General features: G+C 33.2%; 3 protein-coding genes and 2 non-coding genes across 7 annotated transcripts; 2 read left to right on the forward strand and 3 right to left on the reverse strand.

Annotated features, from left to right (window-relative positions):
- Positions 1-72: 72 nt before the first annotated feature.
- Positions 73-146, reverse strand: TRNAI-UAU. The gene has a single exon. It is a non-coding gene; the product is annotated as a tRNA-Ile (tRNA).
- Positions 147-329: 183 nt separating this feature from the next.
- Positions 330-401, reverse strand: TRNAD-GUC. The gene has a single exon. It is a non-coding gene; the product is annotated as a tRNA-Asp (tRNA).
- Positions 402-3,273: 2,872 nt separating this feature from the next.
- On the forward strand, positions 3,274-7,376 carry LOC8274951 (E3 ubiquitin-protein ligase HEL2). Of its 3 annotated transcripts, none has more exons than XM_002512523.4 (8): positions 3,274-3,431; positions 3,847-4,038; positions 4,183-4,485; positions 4,653-4,861; positions 4,968-5,016; positions 5,105-5,194; positions 5,322-5,384; positions 5,504-7,376. In XM_002512523.4, exons 2-8 carry the CDS (start codon positions 3,871-3,873, stop codon positions 7,115-7,117), a joined length of 2,496 nt encoding a protein of 831 aa, XP_002512569.1. In that variant the 5' UTR covers positions 3,274-3,431; positions 3,847-3,870; the 3' UTR covers positions 7,118-7,376. The 3 variants fall into 3 exon arrangements, with proteins under 3 accessions (XP_002512569.1, XP_048225570.1, XP_015570596.1); XM_015715110.3 differs by having other exon boundaries at positions 3,278-3,431; positions 3,850-4,038; positions 4,232-4,485; XM_048369613.1 differs by lacking the exons at positions 4,653-4,861; positions 4,968-5,016.
- A 2,321-nt stretch (positions 7,377-9,697) lies between these two features.
- LOC8274952 (S-adenosylmethionine synthase 1) lies at positions 9,698-12,177 on the forward strand. The gene is made up of 2 exons (XM_048379964.1): positions 9,698-9,884; positions 10,694-12,177. Exon 2 carries the CDS (start codon positions 10,702-10,704, stop codon positions 11,881-11,883), a length of 1,182 nt encoding a protein of 393 aa, XP_048235921.1. The 5' UTR covers positions 9,698-9,884; positions 10,694-10,701; the 3' UTR covers positions 11,884-12,177.
- A 1,693-nt stretch (positions 12,178-13,870) lies between these two features.
- Positions 13,871-18,035, reverse strand: LOC8274953 (probable receptor-like protein kinase At2g42960). The gene is made up of 8 exons (XM_048379965.1): positions 17,394-18,035; positions 16,292-16,990; positions 16,068-16,172; positions 15,790-15,912; positions 15,543-15,713; positions 15,283-15,412; positions 14,516-14,728; positions 13,871-14,366 (listed from the first exon to the last, which is right to left on the reverse strand). Exons 2-8 carry the CDS (start codon positions 16,963-16,965, stop codon positions 14,250-14,252), a joined length of 1,533 nt encoding a protein of 510 aa, XP_048235922.1. The 5' UTR covers positions 16,966-16,990; positions 17,394-18,035; the 3' UTR covers positions 13,871-14,249.
- Positions 18,036-21,855: the final 3,820 nt, after the last annotated feature.

Below are 21,855 nucleotides of genomic sequence, written 5' to 3' on the forward strand. Positions count from 1 at the left end.
ATGTATGCATATATGGCTCATTGTGGTATCTTCTTGAAAACCTTGAAAACTAATAAAAAACAGAAAGAGAACTGGTCCCGGCGGGGCTCGAACCCGCGACCTTCGGCTCATAAGACCAACGCTCTAACCAACTGAGCTACGGGACCAGATATTCTCACGAGGAAAATAATGTAAAATCAAAGTTATTTTTAAATAATAAATAATTTTAAAATAATTATTTACAAAGTTAGTACCAATCGTTGTCATTATGAATCTGATGGTTGGAAGATCTCATTATTTGTAATTTCTGATGAATAATAAAAGAAAATTGTCATTATTAAACAAAAGGACGCCGTTGCCGGGGATCGAACCCGGGTCACCCGCGTGACAGGCGGGAATACTTACCACTATACTACAACGACTCAATTGCTGACACTCGAGAAAAAGTAAATAATATATCCGTCCTAATCCCTATTTGATAATTCAAATCAAAGGCTTGCCAATAGAAAAAAAAAAAAAAAAAAAAAGAAGAGAAGAGAAGAAGTATATAAGTAAAATAAAATCTATAATTCATTAATTACACAAAATTAGAATATATCAAATGAATCCTATATATTTTCATGTTAAACAAATTAAATGACTGAAAATTATAGCTAAATGGTACTTCGCTTTCGAACCCATTGTGCTTGTTGGTAAGCAGTGGGTAGGTTATTATAAATTACTGTAACATATACAAGTGTATCAGATGGTAGATGAAGATTGCAGGTGCAACAAAAGGAAACAAAATTCATGACTAGCATTTTGAATTCATGTTAGGTACAACACTATAAATTCAGTCTTCATGTCTTCATAACTTTATTTCGAGCTGAAACAGCTCCTGCTTTTGAGAAATGGGGTGCACATTTGAACCCCGAAAGACCACATTGTCCTCATATTCAAATTAAACCACCCTCTATTGTCAAGGACATTTAAGTCTATGTACACGATATGAGTTGATATCTTCTTTTGTTTTTTTTTTTTTTTTTTACAGGAGCAGACTAAACAATGTCTTGTCACTGATAAATTTTAAAGCAGAACTACTCTGTACTGCACTCTGCAAGACCTATAGTACAGAAGATTACAATATATTGAATTTATAGAAAACCAGTTGGTTATACTTACTATATATAAGAAGGGTGGGGATGGATGGTCTTAGATTCATATTGCAAGTAAAAAGAAAGCAAAGCTAGAAGGAGAAATAGATAAGGAGTGCAAGGTACATTGAGGAAAGTGCTGCTGTTATGGAGAGAGCTGCAACTAAGCTGCTTGTGATCCTGACCCTATTTCTGGTGGTTCTTGCTTGTAATGTTGAAGGAGGAAGGAGACTCAAGCAGAGTCATGAGAAAGTTGACCAACCACAAAACTACTTTGGAGGCTTTGGTGGAACTGGTGCAGTCATTCCAACTCCATTTGGTCCTACCATTGCATTTGGACCATCTGGGTTTTGCTCATTTCCTGGGGTTGGTTGTGTGAGGGTGCAACCTCAGCAGCCCACTCTTCCAGGCGGTGCTATTGGCTCACCACCGTGAAGGTAGATCAGGCAATGGCTAGCTGCACTGGGGATGATCTATGGGCTATCTGTTCTTTTGGGGTAGTTATTTTTGCAAGTCTAATTTCATGTCTTATGTTTCTTGGTTACGGGTTTATGTTTCTTAGTTAACCATCTGATCTTTCAGTGCCAATTGCATATTCATTATGCATTTGCTCTGTAAGAATATAGGATCTCGATTAGCTTTTCACACTTTCAGTGTTATGTCTAACTTAGTAATTGACCTGTGCTGTGCCATGTCTTTTTAGTTATTCGTTATCTACATTTCAAATTAGCATAATGGTTTGGTGTGTTTTATCTTTTAATGCACTGCAGCCTTGTTGGAAGATTATTATTTAAGACTGCCATAACTATATATATATATATATATAAAAATTTAAAATTTAAATTTTTTACTTTATTATATATTTTATCTTAAATACATAAAATTTAAATTTATATTTAACTTTATAATTTTTATTAATTTATTGATTTTTAAGTTATACTTTTAATTAAGCACAATTTTAATTTTAAAAATAACATATTAATTATATTAATTAATAAATAATTTTCTAATAATATAAATATATAAATTTTATTCTAAAAATATAATATTTTTATTATATTTTAATATTATATTAATAAATTAATTAATTTTTTAATTAATGATTTTAATTTTAAAAAATAACATCCTAAATAATACTTTTGATATTATATTAAATAATATAATAATTTTTAATTATATAATAAATTTTTAATTTTGAAAAAATAGTAATATTAATTATATTGATAATACTAATTTATATAATACTAAAATTAATTGATAAATAATTTACAATAATTTTTGTATTATTATATATTAATAAAATTTTAAAAATTAAAATTATTTAAAAATAGTTAGTTACTATTATTTTATAAAATATTAAATATTTTTATTAAATTGAATCTATCTACTTAATTTTATGATCGAAATAATAATAACAACCGCAGAATACACGGGTAAATACTATTTATTATAATCTTTGATAAAATATAAAAAATTATTATTTTTTATAATTTAGCAGTAAATTTTACAATTATAAAAATAATTTAAAAATATATTAATTTTTTATAAATCATTAAATCTTATTTAAATAATTATATTTTTCGTAATATGTTATTTATTTGTTACAAATAGAAAGATTTATAAAAAATTATTATAATTTATAAAAATATAAAAATTATTATTTTTTGTAGTTTAATAAAAAATTTACAATTAAAAAATTAACATCTTTCATAAAATTATTAATTTTTCATAAATTATTAAATTTAAAAAAATGATTATATTTTTATAATATTATATATCCAGTGGTTTAGTAAAATTAAAGTTATAAAAAAAATTTAATATTATATTTATATAAATTTAAATAATAAAAAAATATATTTAAAATAAAATAAAATAACTTTATTTTTAAATAAAGTAACCAGCATTTAATAATATTTTATCCAGCCACTATATTTATTGTCTTTTTCTACGTGATTAAGCTTTAATTAAATTAACAGGTAATTTATCACCAGTCCCACTTCGCAATAATTTGTTTGGTTCCCGAGAAAGTTACGCAGGCACTGGGGTTGAGTTGCGTATTTTTTTGTTTCGAAAAAAGACAAAAGACAAAAACGCATCGTTTCCTCGTTCGCTATTAATTTAATTTATTAGTTATGACATTATATCACAAATTAAAAGAAAACAAATAGTAAAAGCAACTTTTCGCAAATTATTAAAAGTATCAAACTATCGCATTACGGTTTCATTTCTGTAGCAAACCCTAATCTACAGTTTTAATTAATTGCTCTTACAAACAGATCTGCGATTCGTCTCATAGTCAAAACTAAGTCCCTCTTTCAGGTAAATTTGATCCAATTTTAATCAACTGTTTTATGATCAAATCATTTTTTTCTTCTAAATTTACAATTGAACATTGACCGCTTACTAAATTCTGTCCACAAGATATCAGAAAGTTAAAGTCTTGAGCGTTGCGCTTAAATGATTCTTTTTTTCTTTTTGTGTTAATTTGAACTTACTGCTTCCTATTATTTGTTTATAGATAGAAGCTCAAATCTCATATTTGCTTTTCCTGGTTCCAAAAATTTGGCTAATGCATGACATTTATGTGAATCACAGACTGACTATGTAACTAGGAGCTTTAATGAATTTTTTCTAAATTTGTTTTTTTTTTCTTAATTTTTTTTTTATATATATATTTGCTATTCATAATGCTTTTCTATTGTTGTCTGTTCGTTGATAATTTCACTATTTTTAGAAGGGCGAGAAAGAGAAAGAGTCGATGGATGATAGTTGTGCTGTTTGTGCTGAGGCACTTGAGTGGGTTGCGTATGGAGCATGTGGCCATCGGGAGGTCTGTTCAAATTGCATTATTCGTCTCCGTTTCATTTGCAATGATCGATGTTGTTGCATCTGCAAATCTGAATCTAGTATCATCTTTGTCACCAAGGTTAGGCAATGCATTTTTATTTCAATCTCAGTTATAATGTGTGTTTTAACATGTATGATTTTTGTGTTTATAAATGTTGCACTGCTTATTTTCGGAAGAATATAATTTTTTTTGCATTCTGGACTCCCCCTTTTTCTTTTCTAGGCTCTGGGAGACTATACATGTATGATAAATGACTTCTCTACTTTCCCAGCCAATCCAATTGAAGGCCAAGTTGGGCAGTACTGGTTTCATGAAGATGCACAGGCATTTTTTGATGATATGGACCACTACAAGATGTTAAAGGCCATGTGCAAGCTATCTTGCAATATTTGTGATAGAAAGAATGAACAAAGGAATGGAGGACCAAAAGGAACGGGAGATTTTAATAGCATTGAGCAGCTGAAGATCCATCTATTCCACCAGCATAGGCTGTTTATGTGCAGTTTGTGTTTGGAGGGCAGGAAGGTGAGATACATGTACTTGGCTGTTTTTTTTGGTAACTAACTACTTTTATCCTTAGCAAAGAGTTGCAGTATGACGTTCAGAACAGCTTTTTGTTTCAAGATTTTTTTGCCCATCTTCTGTTCATAACAAACTACTTCTGTTCTCCGACTTTACTGAAATCGACCTAGATTTTTATAAGTGAGCAAAAGTTGTATAATAGAGCAGAATTGAATCAACATGTGAAGACTGGTGACACGGTGATAGATGGCAGTGAAAGTGAAAGAGGTGGATTTGTGGGCCATCCTACGTGTGAATTCTGCCAGAATCCGGTCTATGGGGATAATGAGCTTTATTTGCATATGTCCACTGAGCATTTTACTTGCCATATATGCCAAAGGTTATCCCCACCTTCTTCTTTCGCCTTTTTCTTAGAAATATGATTTATATGTTTTTCTTTCTTTTGATCATCACATGCATGCATTCATTTGTCCTGTTGAATGTAGGCGGCATCCAGGACAATATGAGTACTATAATGATTATTATGACTTGGAGGTCGGTTGTATTTAGTTTTACTTTAGATCGTTGTCTTTTGCCTTCATGATTCCTTTTCTTGTTTTATTGACACAAGTTTTCATCTCAGATCCATTTTCGTCAAGAACATTTCTTATGTGAAGATGCAGCCTGCCTGGAAAAAAAGTTCATTGTTTTTGCAACTGAATCTGAAATGAAGGTGTTATTTAGAACACTTTGTACGATGTGCATTTTCCTTTTGCTAATCATATTTTAAATTTTTTCTTCTTTTCTTTTTACTGGAATATACTATATGATTTAGACTTCTTATGTACTAATATTTGTAGAGGCATGACACCATGGAACACAGAGGCTGCATGTCTCGGTCCAAGCGAAATGCTGTCCTACAGGTGTGTATAGATTTGCTTTCAATGGTGGATAGATATTTTGGGGTTCTTCATATCCACTGCATGCGGACTCTTAATTACTATGGATATAGTAATGGACTACTCTCTTTTCCTATAACCAGATACCAACAAGCTTCCGGTATCAACGAAGTGTTGAACAAGATCGGCGGGGTAGGGGTCATGGAAAGCGGTTTAACTCATCAGACATTCAACTTTCAATGGCCATTCAAGATAGTGTTGAGACATTTAATGCTGTCAGGTTTTACGATATTTCTTCGAACACCCAAACAATCTCAAGTCGCAGAGAAACAAGTAACATGGAGTCTACTGACCCTTTTGAGTTGTTAGCCACTACAAATTCCAGCCCATCTTCAGGACAGGGTCAAGTTTTGGGGCAAAAGTCTGCAAGCACTCTGCTGGAAGAATCTTCCTTTCCCCCACTTCCCATGGCCCCGAGCAGCAGTAGAAGAAGATCGAGAAATGTTTTTGGGTCAAATGCAAACACAATGGCTGCTCGCCTGCGTCACCGTAATGCTGTAAAAGTTCTCTGTTCTTCTCGAGCTTTGCCAGCAGCAAGTAATCATCCTAACACATCAGCTAGCATTTCCTATCAGTCAAGGCCTGTGTATGATTCTGGCCCTTTATCATCATCTAGTTCTCCAAATGTTTCACAGAATAAGCTGTTAACTAATGATAATCCACCATCTAGTCATGCGAGCTCCATTCAATCTAGATCGTCAAAGGCTAATGACCTTGTTTCATCTGTTAATCTAGCAAGTTCTTCAAGGACTTCAAGTAGCACCAGAAAGGTCGGCCACTCTTCTTCAGTTCCAAACCTTGTCAAAAGAGAGACTATTGACAAAATAATTTCTGACTCTCAAATTGACAAGGCAACCATAAGTAAATATCCGCCGTTGAAAGTTGAAGATGTTCAATCTGCTAGTAAGGTTTTAGTGGAAAAAATCCTTGCCGCATTAGATTTTGATGAGGACAAATTTGCTGCATTTAAAGTGATATCTGTGGAGTATCGCCAGGATTTAATTGACACTGCAGAATATCTTGTTTATGTTCACCAATTTGGTCTAGCACATCTGGTTTTTGAGCTAGCTGTACTTTGTCCCAATGCTCAGAAGCAAAGAGAGCTTATTGAGATTCATCAATATAATACAAGAAGGAATGGTTCTAGTGAAAATGGCTTGAGCATGGATAATGGTCAGCCCAAAAGTAAGAAAAGCACAAAGAAGGGTAAAGAGAAGTGGGAAGATAGTGGAGTCTGTTGCTCAGAAAATGCCCTGGCAGGAAGTCTTAGTAGTGGGATAATGAAATTGCAGATAAATCATGTGCAAGAGGGGGTCTTATCAGAAGATATGTCTCATTCTGCAAAAGGCAAATCAAAGATTGCGGTTGATGAACAAGCTAACTTAAATTTATCAAGGGAGCCAAGGAACGTGAATGATGCTCAATCAGCTAACGGTGGCTCAATACAGAATGTGGGACCAGAAGGAGGAGGCAATAAACCTCGAAAAAAAGGGTCGAAGTTCCTTAAGAATCGCCTTGGTGAAGCTTCAGCTACTGCACTTCCAGAGAACAGCAGTCTTGATATGGGTGTTGATGAGAATGAGGGAAAAACATACCGGAAGAAGCACCTGCCTGAAATACTACCAGTCCATGGAGTTTGGCGAAATGGGGGAGGCCGCAGACTTGTAGTGATGACCCAAAGAGAGTGTAAAAGGTGATAAAAGCGCAGAGTGCCGATGGAAGTGTGAAACATGATTGCAGCATCTTTCTGAAAAATGGTTTCTAGCTTACAATGTCAAAACATTTTATAAGAATGCGTGCCCTCTTTCCTGCATACAATATTTCATTTTTGGTAGCTTTTCCTCCTTATATAATAAAGAGAGATGCACAGCTTTGAAAGGGATTTATGATACTTGCACAGCGTCTGATAGAGAACAAGAAGTAATAATCTAGCAATTTGTTTAATTGGGATTTTCATTCAAGTTTATACTTTATTTTGTTACTTTATTCTTTTCTACAAAAATTAACGTTAGGAGTACCTTTTAATGCTAGGGCCAATAATTGCAATGTTAAAAAATACTGATTTCTTTTCTTTTCTTTATTCCCAAATCTATTTGTTGATTAAGTTTTGTTGTTTCTCTTGGGATTTATTTAATTTCTTTGTTGGCAATTTCTTTTATAATTTTTATGTATATAAGAGATTAGGGTTACAAAAAAACAAGGAGAAAGATATACGTGATAGGGCAAGCTGAATGCTTATGTCGATTTTATGCGTCTTCATTCGTGACATTGATTAGGGTTTTGCTCATACAAATTTTTTCTTTTTTACAGGAAAAGTCATTTTACTAATATGATATCTAATAATTAAAATCTCATTGGCATACTCCTCATAGACTAATAGTAATTTTGTTTTGTAAAAAGATTTTGTGTTTTACTTATTGCTTTGCAGGAGTGGTACGAAAGTGGTAGTCTACAGTCTTCTATTTTAAAATTTTCTAACTGGAAGACTGATAATTCAAGAAGTAATTATGTGAAGAATAAGTATTAATTTATTGTCCTTCATTTATTAATTGAGTGATCCTAAAATCTTCTATTTGCCAATAAGATTAATTTAGAAAATTAGTTGCAAATGATATCAATTGAAATCTAATTAATTAAAAGAAGAAAAAAGAATTCCCTTTTTATGTTATATTTATCCTTATTCTTGGACCTAATTGAAGATATTAGAGATGAGGATATGGTAAGAGGTGGTGGGTGATGATAAGGGTTCATCATGCAAGGCTCTTAAACAACTCTATGATTGGGTTGATTATGTGCCCCCAATTATACTTCTCACTTCTTTGTTTTTCCTCATCCAATATCCACTATATTTTTGAAGAAAAAAAAAAAAACTGTTTTTTAATTAAGAATAAGAAATCTTAGCTTTCTTTAATATAATAAACTCTATCACTCCCTAACTACTTATTAATTATTAATTAAATTAAAATAATAACTAATAATAAAATTATTCAAAAATAATCGTTTCTACATTTTTTAAAATATTTTCATCTTATGTTACTGTAAAACGAATAAAATAATAAACTAATATCCAATATAGTTGGAAGGCTTTATATAGTTTTATTTTATTTCTTTTTAATATAAATTTACATAAAAAGGATTCTGCAATGTTGAAATACTTCTGATTTTTAATTCTTAAAACATTTATAAAAGTTTGCTTCTTTAGTTTTTTTTTAATGGTATTTAATGCATTAGAGATTTCATATACTATCTATCATTTTCTTATAAAAACTCTGTAATTTCTCCATTAAATTAAAAAAAAAGTATGTATTTTTATCTTTAATGTCTAATTTCTCCCTCTATTTTTTAATTTTTTTGCATTTTTTATAATATAATTTAGTTGTGTGTATATAAAAAATACAATTATTTAGAATTATTAAATATTTAATTTTTATTAGTTTTTAAAATATTAATTAGTAAGATATGAAATACAATATTCAAAATTTATAAAAATAAAAATTGAGTCCATGTGATTTCTATTTGGGGGGCATAGAATGAATATTTTATGATTGGTGGGGCATGAAAGGAAGATGGATCTGCTATCTTCTTTCTACGCGTTTCAAGCTAAGCTATTGGCTGGAAATCAAATCTACATAGTCCACACTGCAGTGTAGTGATTTATTATTATTATATCAGTGTCGGCAAAGACAGATCAAGATTTACTTTAGCTTTATAAACGTACCCAACAAATAAATGAAAGTTAGAATTTAATTTAATTAGAATTAATTTTATATAAATTTAATTATAAATATTAAATTAATTTTTATCCCATTTAAAAATATTAAGAAAACAACAAAGTAGTTTGTTTAAAAATAGAATACATTTTTGTTATATTGTGGATAAACATTTGTTATTGTAATTAATTGGCAGTCGGATAAATTAATTATTAACTGTGAGCGCTGAATCACATAATTTCAATATTAGTGGTTAATGAACAACTTTCTCTTGGGCCAAAATGCAATTGCGAGTGGGTCAGAGCCATACTCAGTATGAATTAGATTAACAATCCGAAAAGGCAACATCTGGGGTTGGTGAATGATGCAGGTTTGGGTTTGGTGAAAATCCAATATCTACCGGCTGTTCCGGTGGCTGATTCCCCGTCGTTTTCCACCACCGACTCTAATTAATCACCACCATCAACTTTTCACATCCAACGATTCGGATCTTTACTATTAACATCGCTAATCTTCATACGTGGGCCCAGCCAACACGCAATAGTATGATAAAATAATAAAATAATAAGCAAAACAGAAAAATAGAAAAGAAATGATTAGAGGAGAGGATACTTTGTCTATAAATAAGGAGTTCAGAGCTGCCTGTAAGAGTCGCCAAGAGTTCTTTAGTAGCTAGAGAACTCGTTGAAAGGTCAGATCTTTCGCCTTTGAATCAAACACCCAGTTCTGCTCTTTCGTGAGTTTTCATTTCCAGGTGCATTTCTTTGCTTTTATTCTCTTCTTAGTTCGTTTTCTTAGTTTTTCTTTTGTTAAAGACTCGAGCTTTTTGCTAATTCAGAGCACAATTTTGAAGGTTGAAACTTTTATGCTTTTATATGTTTTTTCTCAGTAGATCTGAGGATTTAGGACAAGGGGTTTTTTTCTTTTATAATGATTTCTGATACTAAATCTCTGTTCTTTTTTTTTTTTTTGGTGGTTTGTCTGCATATAGTATCTTTTTGTTCTTTAGTGCAACTGTATAAATCATTTCCTTTAACATTGAGCGGATCTCTTAGCTGTTATTTGCATGGGTTTTGGGTGGCCGATTGGATCCATGTTTTGTTTATTTTTTCTATTAATGACAAATAAAAATGAAGTTTCAGTGTTTCTAATAAACAATTCGCTTTCAGGATTTTAGATAAATTAGCCTATGTTAAAAATGAAGTTCCAGTGCTTCAAAGACCCAAATTGCTTCAGTTTCTGTTATGATTTTGGAATCGAAGTTGATAGATCTAGTATTACTCTTGCTTGTTTACTCGTGTCTTGATGCAAAAAGATGGATACTTATGCTAGTCAAGGTATAGCTTCACATAATCCTTTTGTATCACTAGATCTTATTATTTAATACTTTGTTAAGTTATGAGGAGTTGTTTCCATAATTCTGATTCTTGAGTTCGGATCTTATTTTGCATAATTGAGATGCTTGCCTTATTATGTTTTATGAGATAGTTTGCACATCCCATTTCTTCGAGGCATCATCAGTTAAAGTTGCTGAATTTCTTAATGTCGTTCTGTGCTTTGCAGTTGCAAGAATGGAGACCTTCCTATTTACTTCTGAATCTGTGAATGAGGGTCATCCCGACAAGCTCTGTGATCAAGTTTCAGATGCCATCTTGGATGCCTGTCTTGAGCAAGATCCCGACAGCAAGGTTGCCTGTGAGACTTGCACCAAGACTAACATGGTCATGGTCTTTGGTGAGATCACAACCAAAGCCAATGTAGACTACGAGAAGATTGTCCGTGACACATGCCGTGCAATTGGATTTGTTTCTGATGATGTGGGTCTTGATGCTGACAAGTGCAAAGTCTTAGTTAATATTGAGCAGCAGAGCCCTGACATTGCCCAGGGTGTCCACGGCCATCTTACTAAGCGCCCTGAGGAGATTGGTGCTGGTGACCAAGGTCACATGTTTGGCTATGCCACTGATGAAACTCCTGAGTTTATGCCCCTCAGCCATGTCCTTGCCACCAAGCTTGGTGCTCGCCTCACTGAAGTCCGCAAGAACGGAACCTGCCCTTGGTTGAGACCTGATGGCAAAACCCAAGTCACTGTTGAGTACTACAATGACAATGGTGCTATGGTTCCAGTTCGTGTACACACTGTTCTCATCTCTACACAACATGATGAAACTGTAACTAATGATGAGATTGCTGCTGACCTCAAAGAGCATGTTATTAAGCCTGTAATCCCCGAGAAGTACCTTGATGAGAAGACCATCTTCCATCTTAACCCATCAGGCAGGTTCGTTATTGGTGGCCCACATGGTGATGCAGGTCTCACTGGCCGCAAAATCATTATTGATACTTATGGTGGTTGGGGAGCTCATGGTGGCGGTGCCTTCTCTGGGAAGGATCCAACCAAGGTTGACAGGAGTGGAGCCTACATTGTTAGGCAGGCAGCCAAGAGCATTGTTGCCAACGGGCTTGCTCGCCGGTGCATCGTTCAGGTCTCTTATGCTATTGGTGTGCCAGAGCCATTGTCAGTGTTTGTTGACACTTATGGCACTGGAAAGATCCCAGATAAGGAGATTCTCAAGATTGTGAAGGAAAGCTTTGATTTTAGGCCTGGTATGATTTCCATTAACCTGGATCTCAAGAGGGGTGGCAATGGTAGGTTCTTGAAGACAGCTGCCTATGGTCACTTTGGAAGAGATGACTCCGACTTCACATGGGAGGTGGTGAAGCCCCTCAAATGGGAGAAGCCTCAAGAGTAGAATTGCATGATCACCAGTAATCAATAATCTGCTTGTCCTTTGCAGCTTCTCTGCAACTCAAAAGACTTCCTATTGTTTGCTTGGTTCTTTTTACCTTCATTTTCCTTCCTTTTTGGTTTTTGTATTTTTTTTTACCCATATAAGAAAATATGTGGTCTTGAGTCTTAAGAAAGCTAGTAGAGAGGATCTATGTCTTTTGGAGATTACTCGAAAGGAGAACAGGAAAGAAAAGAGTCTGCTGCAGAGATACTATCTCATTTGTTTGACAATGAAATTATGATTCATTCTTTACTATGTCATGTTCTCTTGGCTATTATTTCCCTTTTTTCTTTGTTTTGGTTTGCCATGACTTACCAGGTGTTGGCTGCTGGGAATTGAATTTTGGTCCTAGTTTAGACCAGATGGTTAATAAACATATTAACCGCTTCGACTGTAGGATTGCTTGTTCAAAATTAAAAACTAAATGGCACCGGCATTCCCAGACTCTGCTGAACTGCATATCATTATTTATTAATTCCTGAATGAACACCTTGAGCAAGCAAATGCTAGTTTGATAAGGTTAAGGTTAAGGTTCAGATTCTGAAGAAGGCTCATACATTACTATACCATGAGAATAAGTGCAGTTACCAGAAACTCAAAACCATGAGAATTAGCTCATACACATTATTACTATACCAGTATATTGAATGACAGATGTAAAGCAGAGAACTCTTAAAGCAATGAAATGGAATCATACAGTAAATGACAGTATGATACGAGACTATTTGGCAACTAAAATGCATGAAATTGGGTCCATGGCATGCTGTCGTAAAAAGAAATTGCCAGGAGGCAAAAAAAAAAGAAAACAAAGCTAAGCAATCAGTGTAACACTGAGAGACAAAAGGCTGAAACATCTCTAATCTAATAACCAAACTTCAAAATATTGAATGAGAGGACTCTCAAAGAGAAAGATTGGTAAAATTGCAAAAGGATGGTAAAAGGGAAACTGCAGTGGGTAAATGAACCATTTCTCTTTACAAGTGATGAGACAGTCTATAGTGTTAGTACTAAATTACCATGTCTCTGGAGTTGGAGATGTTTGGAATTTAAACAGTTGTTTAGACATTCACAAACTCAAAACTCAAACTCAGATTCTGACTCTTAAGTTTATCATTATACCAAAATTATAGCTCCAACAAACAAATCTTGTGCTAGGGTTGCGAAGACCAAAAAATAACACATGTATTTTCTTTTGCTTTCTATAAGTCTCTCTCTCTCTCTCTCTCTCTCTCTCTCTCTCAGTTTACACCCTCCCATGGCTACAAATAGAATCATTCATTCGTAAAGTATAAAGAATGATAAATTTTTTTTTTTTTTTTTTTGAAGTTTGAATGGAGATGTGGGATCACATGCAAATTTAAAAAATGGGTTTATCGTTACAATCAAAATGTAACCAACCCCTTTACCTGTGCAACTTATATAATGAAAATAAGATAATTATTCCCAAATCACCTTCATCGATCTAAGATTTAAAGCCGAGAACTTTGCCCTCGATCTGCAATTATTCTGTTAACTTCCTCAATAATGTCGGCATTTCATCTTCTCCCTGTTCATTGCTAGTTAACTTGAGAAAAAGTGCTTGACCCGATTGCTATAAAACTCATTACTTTTTATGGTATCTCTGTATGTATTTCTCGTGCAATCGTGGAATTTGTAGTTGGGTTAGCATTTGGTAGTCCAAAAATGAAGTCTTGAAGCGGGGTTGTTGTTTGATTGCAGAGAAAATAACTGACATTTGAAGGCAACATACAAAATGAGCGTGTAAACAGTAAATAAGCATCACATCATCCTCCAAATTTGCATTCACTTGCTTAGATTTGCACAATCATGTTAGTAAAGAAGTGTTTGTGTTTCCAAAAATGACAGTTAAGGTATATGAAAGGTTAAAAATAAAAGTAAAAGTAGTTAAGGAAACAATTGAGGTAAAAAAGTTAAACAAGTGCTATGGTGAAAAGAAAAAAGTTCAGGTGCCTGTATGCATTATGCCAAATAAATTTTCTGGGAGCCTCTTTTGCTGGTCCAAACATGAAACAATCTTGAAAAACAGCTAACCCAATTCTGTACACACCCCCTATGACATGGGTCCTTCACAATACCAATTCCATACAAAAGCAAATCATTCTCCATCTACATCCAAGAAAAATTAAAAAGAAGAAAAAAAAATGAAAAGGGAAAAAAAAATCATATCTCTTCCTACCCCTTCCCATATCCTAATTATCAACAGCATATATAGAGTCAAGCCAGGAAATTTAAGAGTGAAAAAATTTGTAAGGATTATCCCCTCAGTTATATGGAGTCTCTCAAATCCCCAAAAACACCAAGTTGCATTACGTCCGTCTGCTTTCTGATCTTGATCCTGGATGATCACTGCGATCGGTGTCAGAATTCTCTTTCTGAGATTCAATGTCCATGCTACCACCCTGCGTCCTTCGGTGTCTACGATCCTGAATCATTTATAGAAATGCAGTAAGAAGTAAAGGATTCAGCCAAGTCATACACAGAATGAGCTGAGTATTTTCTTTATACTCTCAAATGAATATTGGAGTTACAATGTGTAATAAGTATCAAATGCATCTTTGTGTGAGGAACTAACCTCTCTAGGAATAGGATATTCCTCAGATTCAAGCATTCGAACAACCTGGCCCATCTTAGGTCTTTTTTCAGAATCCGGATCAACACACCTCAAAGCAGTCAATAGAGCCCGCTTTAGAGCTCTTGTTGGTGGCCTTACATCAATGTTCGGATCCACTACTTCTTCAGACCGCCTGCTTCCCACCATCATTTTCAGCCAATCAACAAGATTTACCTGCAAGTATGATCAAATGCACGAGACTTCACCTTAAAGAGGGAATTGATTATTCAGTAACCGTGTGCCACGCATAACTAATGCCAATCTGAAGCTCTAGAGCAATAGCTATAAATCAAGGAATAACACGTTTGATAGCAATTAGCAGTCCAGTTTGCTCCATCAAGTCAAACTTTTTCACTGGTTTGCCCAAGCACCACTAAAGACTGTCAAGTTTTAAATGCATTTCTGCAAGCATTACAGAAGGATTAAACTGCAAGAGGTTATTCTGAGGTTTTGGTTCTGATCATTTTATCTCATCTATCAAGAAATGTACAGAAGAGTCTCAATGTACCCACAATGTGAAATCCAGAAAATCATCTTTAGAATCTGAGGTAGATCCGATGCAATCAACAATAGAAAAGTTACTTAGGTCAAGTTAGTCCAGAACAATTGAAAACAATTAACTAACAATTAAGCAGCACTAAATAAAAGTTCAAGTAATTGTATTTGTTTTTAATGATTGTGCATTTTCAATAATCTAATAGACATTTGGCGAGTATAAAATCATGTACCTCATGGGAAGGACGACCATAGTCGACTGGATCTCTTCCGGTAATAGCTTCCAAGAGCAAAACCCCAAAGCTATAAACATCACTCTTTTCATTCAAAAGACCGGTATTTGCGTATTCAGGAGCCACATATCTGTGAGTGAAAAAAATAGGATGGATTTCAAAAGTGATAATTCAACTAACTAGATGAGAAATACATTGAACAATTGTCTAAATACACACAAGATTATCCATGTAGCCACTGTCAAAAGTAAAAATGTTACCCAAATGTTCCCATAACACGAGTAGTAACATGGCTTTTTCCAGATCCAAGCAACTTGGCCAAGCCAAAATCCGAAACCTTGGCATTAAAGTCATCATCAATTAATATATTGCTCGACTTAATATCTCGGTGCACCACTTTTGGTTCAATGGCCTCATGCAAATAGGCAAGACTGCAAGAAATATATTGAGGTCACATGGTGGCATAAGAACCAGAACTCTCAACAGAGATGCAAGTAATTGACTTACGCCTTAGCTGTGCCCAGGAGAACTTTCAAGCGGGCCTCCCAAGTAAGATATCCGTGCTGACGCATAGCTCCATGAAGCCATTGTTCCAAATTTCCATTATTGACATATTCATAAACCAACATCCTGTAATTATACAGCAAATGATAAGATTAAAAAGCAACATCTGCAGTATGGAAAAGCAAGCCAGCACCCAGATACTTGCACCAACCTTAACTCTATCCTAGATCACAATGTGTTTTTAAAGTAAGATCTTGAAAAGAGAAGAAAAAAGAAAGTACCTGTGAGTCCCTTCTATGCAATATCCCAGAAGGCGAACCAAGTTCTTGTGGCGCACATGGCCAATGGCTTCAACTTCCACTCTAAACTCCTTCTCTGCTTGGCCCCTAAAGATAAGAATCAAGACTTCAATTGGCAAAGAACTTGGCCGATGAAGAAGAACAAACCAAAGCAACTAAGAAAGAAAAATAGATAAAGAAATTGACAAAACCAATCTTGAACTCACAAATTATTTAGGATCTTTTTCACTGCCACAGGAGAGCCATTGATCAAATGTCCCCGGTAAACAACTCCATATCCACCCTCCCCAAGAACATTTTCCTTAGAAAACCGGTTTGTTGCCAGCTCAAGGTCTCTCAGTGTGAACCAGTGACCCCAGCCCAAGTGAGAGAATTCGGGGAGGCCACAAAGAGGGGAAGGAGCAGTTATAGGATATGAAGAAGAAGAAGGTTTATATATCGTTACTGTGCCAGAGCTCCCTTCTTCACCCGATTGTGATCCACAATCTTTGTCTAAATGATGAAAAGAACCTGATTGACTGCTATTGTCTCCATTCTTCACTTTTCCCATGCCCAAATGGACCATGACCTTATCTGAATCTTTCTCACTATTCTTATCGTGAATCGTGAGAAGAATCCCATCACGCGGTACGAATTCATTTGTGGATACTTGTTCCACACGAACTTCCTTAATTTCCTTTGAAACAGTTGGGATTTGGCTATGGGGAAGCTTGTTTCGATCTTTTCTCAACTTCTTCCTCGAAGTTAAATAAAATGACAAGACAGAGAGGATAATAAAGATAAAGATAAACAATGCCACAGAAATCCCAATTACTTCCCACACCTTGAGACCAAAAATGGCAGTCTTCTTGGACATTTCTGTGTTTAGATCACCGGCCATTTCTTGTTTTTAGGATGTCCAAAACCTGCATAATTGACATGAGACATAGAAAAATTGCATTAAAGTAGAATTCCATATTAAGAATGGTACTACAACATCGTTTAGATAAACAAGATGAAATCTTTTCTCTAATCCCAACATTTTAATACTCCATTAAGAGGACATACTCAACAGTTCCAAGCTAGAGATAACCAAATTTGCCAGAGAACATGCTAAAAACAGCATTTACAATATTAAGAAATGCGTCAACAATTAGTACAAGCAGTTCAGTGGACAAAAATCAACAGATCAAATAACAGAATGTAATTAGACCATCCAAAAATCCATAGCAACTAAACTGTCACCTACCATAAAATTGTATTACTCATATCAGTAAATGTAATCGCAAAGAAGAAAAGAAAAACAGCTCAAATACTTCATTCTCTTACCTCTCTGAAGTGACTTAACAAGAGACAGCCTTCAAACTCTAGATCTTTGAAACCTTTTAACCATACCACACTACTAAGAATCCAGATCTCAGACTAAATAATTCCAAAACGACCAATGTGAAAAAGAATCCATGTTCAAGAAACTCAAATCAAGCCAGCTGTCCAAAAGAACTGGAGCTGAATACCCAAAAAGATTTAGTACTTTTTCTTTTTATTTCCAGTTGGGGGGCAAATGTGAGTGTAAATCTAAGATGGGGTGGAGCTTTCTATGCACCCAAAGCCAAAAATGACAATAAGAAAAAGAAAGAGCCTTTATTGTTGTTGTAGTGGCAATTGTCTTGGCTGATGTAGTTGGTTGTGGCAAATTGAAGAAGAAGAAGAAGAAGAAGATGGACATGGAAATTGTGATGTTTATTTGTTTTGTTGTTGTGGAGAGAGAAAGAGAGAGATAATAAAAGAGAGAAGAAGGGATGGAGTTATCAGTGGTAGGTGATGAGTTTTTTAGATGACTTACATTACTCCATTACCATTACCATTACATTACAGTAAAAGAGAAGGCAATGAATTGGAAATGTGTTGTAATGATTTTCATGGTTTGCTGTTATGAACATGACTTGTTATCAGTTATTATTAACTCTTCACTCCAACTTTTATTTATAGACTTAGAGACTCCTCCCTTCTTTTATAGCTCTTTTTCATTTTCTAAGTGTTCTTTTTTTTGCTTTTCAAATAACTCTTTTGGGTTTAAAATTAGTGTTCAATTTCAGTTCTTTTTTCCTTTTAATTTTCATAATTACTCATAATTTAATATGGAATTGTGAGTATTATTTGTGAATTTTTATTATTAGAACAAAGAATATAATAATATTTTAAGTTTCTTTTTCTGAAGTGGTTGAGTTCATGCTAATACAGTAAGCTATTTCTTTTACTAAAAAAAAAAAACAAATTAATTAGTAGTATCTTATTTTATTGGACAAACATCTCCATTAAGATAGAGAACTGATGACTGATGATTAAGATAGGTGAAGGGGCAAAAGAGTAAATAGTGGTGTGATTAGTGATTAATGGGAATAATTTTTCCTGTGTCTTAATGGCTGTTTTTTAATGGTTAAATGGCTTTTAATTTTTTTTAATATCATTATAATAAATCATTAATAAAAAAAATTAAAACATCTCTTAATTAATATATTTGATGATTTATTTTTTGGTCATACCAAGCATAGTATTGTATTCTTTACAATAAATGGATGTTATTATAAATAAAAGTTGAATTTTAAGGACATACTCCTCTCATTTAGTATGCTAATTAATAAGCTATGGCTATGACAGGAAAATGATCTGCAATTAGCAAAATTCAGTTAGTGCAGATTGTTTGCTGTCCTATATGACCCTGGATATAGAAAACTCTTTTTCTTTAAATTAAAAATAATTAACCCACATTTGCAAGCATGGAAAACATTTAGAGAAATAATTTATAGTTAATTGAACATCTAATAAATAAATTAAAAATAAAATGATAACAATAATTATAGGTAAAAACCATTTGCAATGAGCAATAATTTTTGTTTTTCATGAATACTTGTTTTGGGGAATATAGTAATGGTGAATATGACAAGTTATAACAAGAAATAGTAAGTATTTACTGGAATTGAAAACAAAAAGGGAAAAGAAAATCTATCTTTCAGGTCCTTGAACTTTTTATTTCTTTAGCATTGAGTCTCTAAAGTATGTTTGTATTTAAAATTTCTATTTTTGCTAAAATCACATACTATTTGATATTAATGTGGAACCATGATGTAATCATATACTATATGGACTAAAAATTAATAAAATGCAAACATATTTTTAAGGAGACCAAGTTTAGAAAGATAAAAGTATAGGGATTAAAGATGGGTTTATTCCAAAAGTTTTTTTTTTTTTTAAAAAAGCATGACTCTTTGTACTTCCAATCTTTTATCAATGAATTAATTGTTTGATCATAGGTTATAGCTGCTTTCACAGATGCAGTCTCCTATGTTCATAGGCTTAGCTTGCATCTAACATGACCAATTGCTATATATATATGCATAGAAATACTTATATTAATTGCTGACAATGTTAATTAATAAAATCTAATTAGGTTAATGATGAATATGGTCCAGAACAAATTCTGAGGAAATGCTATTGGGGGAGGAGCAATGGGCAGAGAGAAGTTTTCATGCTTTATTAATGGAATACCCTAAAAGCCTTGTGTCAGTCAAAGAAATAACAATGAATAATAGTGACCTGACCTGACCTTTAGGTGCCTTAATTGTATGGTAAATGAATGTGCATGTGGATGAATGGCACCTTCTATTTTTCAAACATTTTGACTTAAGTTCATTTTGATTTATAAATTGTTGATGCATTACCTCATATTTAATTGGGCTAATTTAACCTCATATTTAATATATATATATATATATATATATATATATATATATATATATATATATATATATATATTAGGTCTATAAATATGCTCTTAATGGAAATTATTAGATAAGACCAACTTTGTTTTATTGCATAAACAATAGGTTGAATTAGTCTAATTGTGTTTAAAGGCCATTTTAATAGATGTCACATAATACAGAAAATGCAAGAATTTCCAAAATAGTGGATGAGCAAGAAGGTGGAGAAGCACCATAGTGAATGAGTGTTTGAGGCTAGGATTTAGGTTTCTAAATCTATGTTTTGAGCTGTTAATCATATGTCAGTTTATGTGCTGACATGGGAAACCCTAGGTTTCTAAAATCTATTAAGCATCTAATTGTATAGGATTTAGGAAAATAGGAATTTAGAATAGCCCACAAAATGGAACATTTTGGTTGTCTTTTATGAGGAAATGGATAAACTCTTTTTGCCACTATTGAGAATTAAATTTTCTTTTGTTTAATTAAGGGAATATCACATGAATTAAGGAAGAATGAAGACAAAGAAAAATGAGGTGAGAACTCTTTTGTATGATATGAATGAAGGGAAAAAAAAAAAAAAAAATCATCCTAGGGCCTAAGCCATCCCATTAGCCTTCCATTGGCCTTAGCAGAACAAGTAGCATTGTTTTTAATAGTGAGCATGATGGATAAGTAGAGAGAGATAATAAATGTGTTAGATTAGTAGAGACTAGCATTTTGGATCAGGCAACAGTGGTCTTAACCAGAGAATGATAAATTAGAGCACTATTGTTCCAGTCCTATACTCTAATTCTTGTCCTGCCTCCCAACAGAACAGATAGGTTTACCATTCCATTGTCGAAGGTTCAAAATGAACGAAGAAGGTTAAAGTATACGCCACATACATATAATTTTTGAATAAATTTTCTCATTGACAAATCAACCGAGAGTTAATATTGCACTACTACCGATCAAGCTCGCTTGAATGTGCTAATCTAATTATGACCGGAAGTATAATGACTGCTGCACCATATTTAAGTGGTAATAATATTATTCTACTCTTGATTGAAAATCGAATTTGATATTTTATAATTTAAAAAATTAATTTTTTATTTAATAATTTAGAGTAATCTAGAACATACCGACTCTTGCGAGTGATAAAACATTACCTCAAAAATTTTAATATAGCTGCATATCCAAAGCTCCAACTTAAAACATTTACTCAGTAATTAAAAAAAAATTTAATTAATTTTATTTCCCTTAAACTCAATTTGAAGTTCTTACTTTTGGAAACAATAACATTTTTATTTCGGGGAGACGATATATACTTCTCTAAGAATAAGATCATGCAGCAATCTTAGGAGCAAAAAAAAAAAGCCAAAAAATAAAATATGCAATTAATATAGATTTTTTGTTAAGAAAAAATCAAAAATAAAAAAAGAAATTAAAGTATCAATTATTTCATTAATTATTAAACACTATAGATGCCACCGCTATAATTATAATAAATAACTGTGATACCTGCTATATAAGCTGTCTGTCTATTCCTTGGTATGAACATACATTTAATGGAATATTTGTGTCCAATTATCTCAGTTTCATTTCAATAATCCCTTACTAAAACCATTAATTAATTAAAATCATTACCTTATTGCACTCTTAACGGTTAATTATATTAAATTATGGCATTAATTTGCTGGGTTTTTTTGTCCATGTGGCCTTTGCTATTAGACAAAGAAACCCTAACAAACCCATGATTTTAAACCGGAAAGGAATATAAGAGAGCCTTGTCTTAAAAGGCAAAAAAGATTAAGTTGGACCGTAGAGTATTACATGAGAAAAAAGAAATAGAGATATAATATTGTAATGCTATCTTTCTTCAGAAGGGATCCTATGTTCATGGGACAACACATGGGATATGGAACCTTAAATTTCTCTACTAAATTATACTCTTGCATTTGTTATATATGTTTGGCATTGTGTCTTTGTTTCTATCCTTTTCCTAACAAACTAATTCACTTGCTTCCTTTTTCTTTTTTCTATACTTATGA

This window comes from Ricinus communis, chromosome 10 (genome assembly GCF_019578655.1).
Source record: "Ricinus communis isolate WT05 ecotype wild-type chromosome 10, ASM1957865v1, whole genome shotgun sequence".
Lineage (NCBI taxonomy): Eukaryota > Viridiplantae > Streptophyta > Magnoliopsida > Malpighiales > Euphorbiaceae > Ricinus > Ricinus communis.